The following is a 7,775-nucleotide window of genomic DNA, read 5'->3' as shown; positions in this document are numbered from 1 at the left end:
CATCAGGTATCTGGCTAGATTCCAGGGGTTATGATGGCGGTAAAGCCACAATCGAGATCTCAGGGGGGGTCTACCTTCAGTTGTTCGACAGACAGAGGCAGAACCGACCCCCCCCACATAGCTCTCGCCAACTCAGGCATGATCTGCAGCATCGGAGTCACAACCACATCATTGTCCAATCCCTCAAAGGCTGACAACGGCGAACAAGCTCTAGCACGAGGGGAGAAACGACCATGAAGCTCTGCACACATATCGACTTCGAAGCTGTCAATAGGCACAACCAAAGGGCGCAATACATGAGCAGTCTGCAACACAGGTGGCGCCATGGAGAGCTCGCCCAGTGCGACCTCAACACGCTCCATTGAAGCTCTCCATCCGCAACATCCAACCTTGCATAGAGTCAATGACATCATGTAGAGGCTGGACCATCTCCTGAAGCTGGAAGGAAGTCATACCAAGGAGCTCAGAGCGCAGCAGCTCAGCCTGTCGCTCCAAGGCAGGCCGCACTTGGAAATCCGCCGAGGCCACAGAGCCAGCAGGAGCAGCAACGACCGATGCCCAAGAATAACGACAAAACATCTTCGAGAGGAGCGAGGCTTCTTTCTGGACCTTGCGAGCAGCTAGAGCCTGTTGGTGCCTGACGGGGAGGCGTGGCAACAGTGACATGGTAGGACTTCCCAAAAAGCTAAGGGGACCCCAGGCATTGCGGCACTCACGCGCTCGATGACCATTCTCAAGGCACCAAGAACACCTAAAAGGATCTTGACAAACCGCTGCACGGTGACCAGGAAGGAGGCATCTGCAACATCTACCATGAAGCCAAGCGGGACAGGATGGGGAGCCAATGTAGGGACTAGAGAGTCTGGGCGTTGCATGTTGCGCTGCGGCAGCACCTCCTACCAACCTCGGCAAGCATCCGCATCACACATCACGCCCGACCGAGTAGCCGAAACTGAGGATTTGGTAGCCGCCGACGGCGGCCACGGGGCTATTTCATCATCATCCTCGTCTTCTTCGTCGTCGGTACGGGACCTCCGCGAAATAGATCGCTCCATGTCCAGAACCGGCGCAGTGCCGGCAGGTGTTGAGGACGGCGTCGCTTCCACAGTAATCGAGGACGGTGTAGCGCCGCCAGCAGGAGTCGTGGACGGTGCTTCAGCGGTAGCAGTCAGGGGTGACGGCGGGGCTTCCGCAGGACCCAAGAACGACGTAGCAGCGCCAACAGTAGTCAGGGACGGCGCGCCCCACAACAGCAATCGGGGTCGAGGTTGACTGCGCGACGCAGGCAGGAGTAGCGCCACCACGGCCCGGGGACGGGAGACACCCCTTATTTTAATGTAGAAATATTTCATACTAGCATTGTGTATGAACACAAAGTATGAATATGGTCTGCATGGGGTGCAAAATAGTGTTAGTGGATGCTGACATGACACACTTGATGAGATGAAAAGCCACATGTTCAGAGAATTAGAGTTAATGAGGATCAGCTATTTAAGAATAGTACATTAATATTAATAATATCATTTATACATGGGGGCGACTAATCAGATGTTATAAAACCCTTTGCGAGGACCTCCAATGATCACTTTATGGTTGCCTAGAAGCACACCAAGCGGTGCATCCAGTCGTCGTCGCATATCGTGTGTTGGGCGCTCCTTATGTATTTCATGTTTTTATTTCTTACATGTTTTAGCTGGGTTCTTTTTTTGGTTTTTCAGTTTTCACCGGGTTTTTTCTAGGTTTTGGAGGGGGGAAATGCACGCTTTCTTTTCGTGGGATTTATTTTGTGCTATTTGTTTCTCATGAAAAAACAGATTTGCTTCCACGAAAAGAACAGTCTCTTTTTGAATCTCGAAAAAGGGGAATATATATATGCTCCACGGAAAGCACATATTTGATTCTCATGGAACCATAAATTTGCTTCCGCGAGAAGCGTGACTATGCTTCTTAGAAAAAACTTTGTGCTTCCCCAAGAAGCACCTATTCGCTTCCGAGACTGTGCTTCTCAAAAAAGAACAAATCTATGCTTTCACCAGATTTGCTTTCGCAGGAAGCACAATTATGTTTCTCCGGAAAAGAATATAAGCACAGTTGTGTTTCTGTGTAAAAAAATTATGTGCTTTCGAGAGAAGCATAATTTTGCTAACATGAGAAAAAAGGCACAACTGGTGCTCCTAAAAAATGAAAAATCACAACCGTGCTTCTGAGCTTGGTTTTTCTGTATTTTTATTTTTGCGCTAATCGGGTTTTTTGGTTTTGGTTTTTATGTTTTTTCTTACTTGTTCTTTTGGGTTTTGCCGATTTCTGGTTTTTATGAAAAATAGTTCGTCGGAACCTATAACATGAGACCTATTTTCAAAGATCCTAACGTGAGAAGTCCAACGGTGAAGATGGTTCAGAATTTGAACACACAACTTAAGAGATAAAACGTTTTAAATAAATGAATCTATAAAAAAAGAAAACACCCAAGTTACGAGAAGTGGTGTGCATGCAGTGCGCCACTTGTCAAGATCTTTGCAAAAGATCCTCAACTAATGATTTAGTTTATACACATCAAACACAAGGCTTTTAGGTTTCAAAAAATAGCCTTTGAATGAATACACCACACCTCAAATATTCGGCCTTCAAATCTTGGGCCTGCCCCTGATTGTCAGTACAATGGGCACGTATTAATATCATTGATTGTCAGTCTAATGCGCATGTATATATCATTTTCTATTTCCTGGTCATAGATCACTCCCAACTGGCGCTCACACACCAAACACTTATAGGCCTGCTCAAACACAATGTTTCGACCGCTGGCTTTGTTCCTCGATCGCTCCCTCAAAAGAAAAAGGTTTCTGTTTTTTCTCTTTCTTTGGCTCACTCGATTTCGTCGGTTCTCAGTTGATCGTCCACAATTGACTATTGATCAGGACCCAGGTTGACCATTGACTTAAAAAAACATGAAAATCAGAAGGTTCATGAATTTTTTAAAAAATAAAAAAGTTCATGAATCTGGAAAGTTAACATATTTAATATATTTTTGCAAAATTTGAAAAAAAAATCATGTATTCAAAGTTCAGGAAATAAAATGTTCATGAATCTAGGAAAGTTCACTAATTCAAACTTTTTCACAAAAACTGAGAAAAAATACATGAAACTAGTACAAATGCCCGTGCGTTGCACCGGGCGAAAAAAAGGGCACAACCTGCTTTCATTTGCCATTGTGCACCATTTCTTATATCCAATTTTAATAAACATCTATGATAAGGTTAAATATGGAATTTTTCTTATTTTTAATAAAATTTAACGTTTGCATAAAAATGGAACACTTTTTAAAGAATAGTTAACGCTTTTATGAAATTGGCATATTTCTCTAAAAAGAACATTTTTCTATCAGATGCTTTTCGAAAAGAATGTTTTGTTGTACATTTTTAAGTGGAAATATTTTTTCTTAAAAATGGAACATTTTTTGGAAATTTTTAAGCTTTTTAAAAAAAGTGCAAACATATTTTGTTGAAAAATAGCATGAACATTTTTAAACTATATTTGTTGTGTTAAGTTTTTTTACAGATAGTCTTTTTAGGGTATATTTTGGGAGTTTTTACAGATAGTTGACTGTTTGGTTGGGAAGAGTTCCCCTATGACAAATTAAAATTAGCATATTTTCATCTTGTAAAATGAAGTTGCAAAGGCCATTTATATACAACAAATTTGTTTTCAAAGCATTTCTTGATTTTGTACCGCCTATCATTTGTAAAGATAGTAAGGTGTCCAACGTTGCGACGGGATAAGTACCTGATGATGTCCAAAGGATTGAGAAAGGACATCAAAGATAACAAAAAAGTGAAGAATGGCAATGAACAATTTAAGAGCCGCAAGTATAGATATTTTACAAATAAACAAAAAGGAATACACGATTGCTTCTGCCCATTCTCGCCCTACACAAGCAGAAATTACAAATGCCCGTGTGTTGCAACGGAAAAAAAAAACAAATCCTTAACCCAATGGCTCAAGACCCCTCCTCCTCCCACGACCCACAGCCAGACATGATGACATCAACAAACTCTTTAAAATCCTGTCCACGATGTCATGGCAGGATGTGTTGTAGAAAAAACATAAACGTGAATGGATTTTGTAAGTGTACTGAACGGGTAAAAATGAGGTATAGATAAGGTAATACTCCCTGCGTTCCAAAATAGATGACCCAAATTTGTACTCCCTCCGTCCGAAAAAGCTCGACATATTTTGTGAATAGATTATTGGTTCTATTTCGAGAGTACTGTTTTCTTCTCTTATCCTGGACAATTATTCATCGGTGATCTTCCTTGCAACACCCAAGGACTTCTTGGAAGAATCTAGCAAGAACAGACAGGTGTACCAGTAGATCAACCAGCCGTTATTGCACAATCATACAGGCAACTATAAGGTCTAGCACTGGGCTGGGCACAACACATCTCTGGAGCAAGGGTTGATCATGACCCTACAACAGAAGGGAAGGAATATGGTACAGCTAATAATCCAGCCATCAGGCGATGCATCCTCTTCTCCGAAGGCTCTCCACCGCATCCTTGATGATCTTTTCCAAAGGAGTGAAATGCAGGCCCAGTGCCATCAGCTTCTTCGGCACCGCCTCCGCTCTCACCAGCCCAGGCTGCGTGTCCTCAGGTAATCTGCCGACCAAACCGATCAAACGCAAAGAGATTAGCACCGTGACAACAGTCCATTCATGTCGTCGTTTGTTATGAAATTATTGTTCTCCAAACATGTGAAGTATGTGTTCAGTGTGTGTTGCTTACTTCGGGACTTCGTGGTCGGGGTAGAGCTCCGCGACTTGGGACGCGAAATCGCTCAAGTGACATATGGGCTCCACACAGAGGTGCCTCCCGGATGCAGCCGGGTTTTCAAACAGCGTGATACGGGCTAACGCGACATCTTCCACGTGGACTGGCCCGATGAAGAAATCCTTATACTCCTCTGTGCAACCTGTGTGTGTAGTGAAAGATGGGTTGAGGAAATGTTTCCTTATCATAGTAACAAATCACACACTAAACCGGACAAGAAGTCTTCTGAATAGCAAATGCATCATTGCCAGGGTGACGAATGACAATGGATGATGATTTTTCAATCTATGGTTCTTATGCCAATGCACAGGCATTGTTTACGTAAAGTATGGAGCAGAAAAGGGTTTCAGATATGACAAAAACATGCAGTTTTACTCTTTAGTATACTAACCACTGCAGGATATTCAGTACATGGGTATTAGCTTCATTTCAGCCAGTTCTCTCCTGATGAAACTAATTTGCAGAACTTGTTACTTTTCCTTGCTTTTAACAATTTATTGTTTCAGGTGTAAATTATATCCGGAGAACTCTTGGAGGAAGAAAAATTGGTAATATAAAGTACGAAGTTAACTATATATACCGCATCGTTGTATCTGGAGTAGTGAATCCGAAACTTTTTGGTCTACTGAACCTATATAAATCTCAGATTCTCAATCCAAGAGCTTCTAACTCTTCTCCTCGACATCAGTAACGCCCATTTGTATCTCAATTGTGGTATGGGGTGAAATCTAGGGTAAAATAGAAATGATTGAATAGGCTTAGCAATGCTTTTGCAAGTTTAAAACACAACTTTCAGTGATGGGAGAAGATCAAAATTTCATGTTACCTACATGTTCAGTAAAACATGAGTACATTGCATGCAATACGGCCTATAAGTAGGATCAAGATTTCAAGATCGGCGTTTCTGCACAAGAGAGTTTCACCAACAGTAGCAAGTTACCTGGTGGGGTATAACAACCACTGCTGCTCGCTGGAGTCCGACCGTAACGACGTATTCATATGTAAATATATATTCAATAAATATGTAAAGCCCAAATCTGTATTTTATCAATTTATTGAAGCTATAACTTCTATATTTTAGCATGACATGATTAATATAGAAAACTATGTAGGTTTGCAGCATGATAATTATCAAAATGACTTTGTATATAAACTACCAATAAGATATTCCAAGTTGTTCCGAAAATAACAGAGAAATGTTACTACATACCCATACTCCTCAGGCATATTTTTCTGTCGATATTCATATGTCATTGCATCACACACACACACCAGAATTGATCGCATCAAGTGTACTCCATTGCATCTGCCAACATTAATTGCGATATATGTCAGTGTACATACATATCAAGAAAACTTACAAACTTTCATAGAGTCATAGAACAATCAAGCTATTCTTTTTCTTTACTAATATTGCGGGTTGTACAGATCCGGCCAGACCACACCGCCGACAGGGTGGGGGCCATGTTCGTCGTGATACTCATTAGCATAGCAATGAGAGGGCCTTCCGGCCCAGCAGCTTCATCAACCAGCGCGTGTGCCACTGCCATATACAAGAATCATCTACACAGAATTTCTGTTTAGTGCGTTCATGCCTTTTTAATTTGCCAGTGATCGATGCGTGGACTGCCGGAACATGCATTCTAATCAACGGGCGGTGGTGCAGACACTACAACAAACGCAATCAATTCAAAATCACAAACAGAAAAGGGATAAGCAGCAGCTAGACCATTCACCAATTGTAGTAACTGCTTCATCTTACAGGCACACAACTTCAAGAGCATAGCAAGCAAGCAAGCAGAAGCAAAAAAACTGAAGCAACAAAGATAAAAGTCAAACAGCACTCACCGACGGCAACTGGAGCTCCGCGCGGCCCCTGCCAGCGCCATCGGAGACCACCAGCTCGAACGGCCCTACCATGTCACGGACCCTGACGCCGGAGCCGAACGCCAGGTCGCCATCGCCGGTGACGAAGTCGACCCCGTCGGGCCCGACCACCTCCTCCACCGCGGGGGCGTCGGGGCGGCTCCAGTCGACGGCCCCGTCGGAGGCCCGCGCCAGCGCGACCGCGGGGCCCCACGCGGGCGGGGAACTCGTAGCGCTGCACGGCGTCGACGAGCGCGCCCTCGGCGTCGAGCGGCCAAACCCGGACCTCGGCGTCGGGGTCCCAGCCGTACTTGTCGACGATGGCGTCGACGACATCGTCGAAGAAGGTGGGATCCGGGGCGGGCACCGGCTGACGGCCCGCGAAGGCGTAGGCGTGGGAGGAGGCGTTGGAGGTGGCCGCGAGAGGAGAAGTAGGAGGATCGGGCAGGCGTAGGAGGTCCGATCCCCCTGGAGGCCCGGACCAGCGCCGCCGCCATCTTCGTCCTCATGGTGTGTTGGGGACGACGGCCTGGAGTCGGGATTGGGGCAGGCGGAGACCGGGCGTTGCGTCCGTCCGTTCGGGTGAGAACGAATCGTTTTTTTTTACTTATTACTAACTTAAATCTGGAGCGCGCGTTAATTACCGGAAACTTGAGGGAGTGTTTTGCAAAAACGCCGCGACGGTGAACCCAACAGACTCAATCCGTGCTTTATTATTATGATGATGATGATGAAAAGATTGTAAAAATTTCATGGATTTGAAAAAAAGTCACAAATTAAAAAAGTTCATTGATTTCAGAAAAAGTTCACTGGTTCAAAACAAATTCATGAACATGAAAAAGGTTCACATCTTTAATTAAAAAGTTTATAAATTTAAAATAATCTTGAATTTAGAAAAGCATTCACAAAAATTTAAAAATTTAAAATTTTAATGAGTTAAAAAATGTTCATAAAATTCAAAAAATTGCAAAGATAGAAAAGTTCACGAAAACCAATCAAAGAAAAAAAGAAAAGGAAAAGGAACAAAACCAATAAAAAAAAGGCCCGGAAGGCTTCGCAAAACCAGCAAGCGGTCCATTGAGT

The 7,775-nt window shown here is 43.7% G+C and overlaps 1 protein-coding gene across 2 annotated transcripts; it reads right to left on the bottom strand.

The window, feature by feature from the left end:
* Positions 1 to 4,228: 4,228 nt before the first annotated feature.
* LOC120976719 (uncharacterized) lies at positions 4,229 to 7,304 on the bottom strand. 2 transcript variants are annotated; one of them, XM_073510481.1, is made up of 5 exons: positions 6,675 to 7,304; positions 6,037 to 6,132; positions 5,407 to 5,554; positions 4,782 to 4,968; positions 4,229 to 4,655 (listed from the first exon to the last, which is right to left on the bottom strand). In XM_073510481.1, exons 1-2 carry the CDS (start codon positions 7,026 to 7,028, stop codon positions 6,085 to 6,087), a joined length of 402 nt encoding a protein of 133 aa, XP_073366582.1. In that variant the 5' UTR covers positions 7,029 to 7,304; the 3' UTR covers positions 4,229 to 4,655; positions 4,782 to 4,968; positions 5,407 to 5,554; positions 6,037 to 6,084. The 2 variants fall into 2 exon arrangements, with proteins under 2 accessions (XP_073366582.1, XP_073366581.1); XM_073510480.1 differs by lacking the exon at positions 5,407 to 5,554.
* Between the last annotated feature and the right edge of the window lie 471 nt (positions 7,305 to 7,775).

Source organism: Aegilops tauschii, chromosome 3 (genome assembly GCF_002575655.3).
Source record: "Aegilops tauschii subsp. strangulata cultivar AL8/78 chromosome 3, Aet v6.0, whole genome shotgun sequence".
NCBI lineage: Eukaryota > Viridiplantae > Streptophyta > Magnoliopsida > Poales > Poaceae > Aegilops > Aegilops tauschii.
Note: the sequence above shows the minus strand (reverse complement) of the source record. Positions and strands in the feature narration are given on the sequence as shown.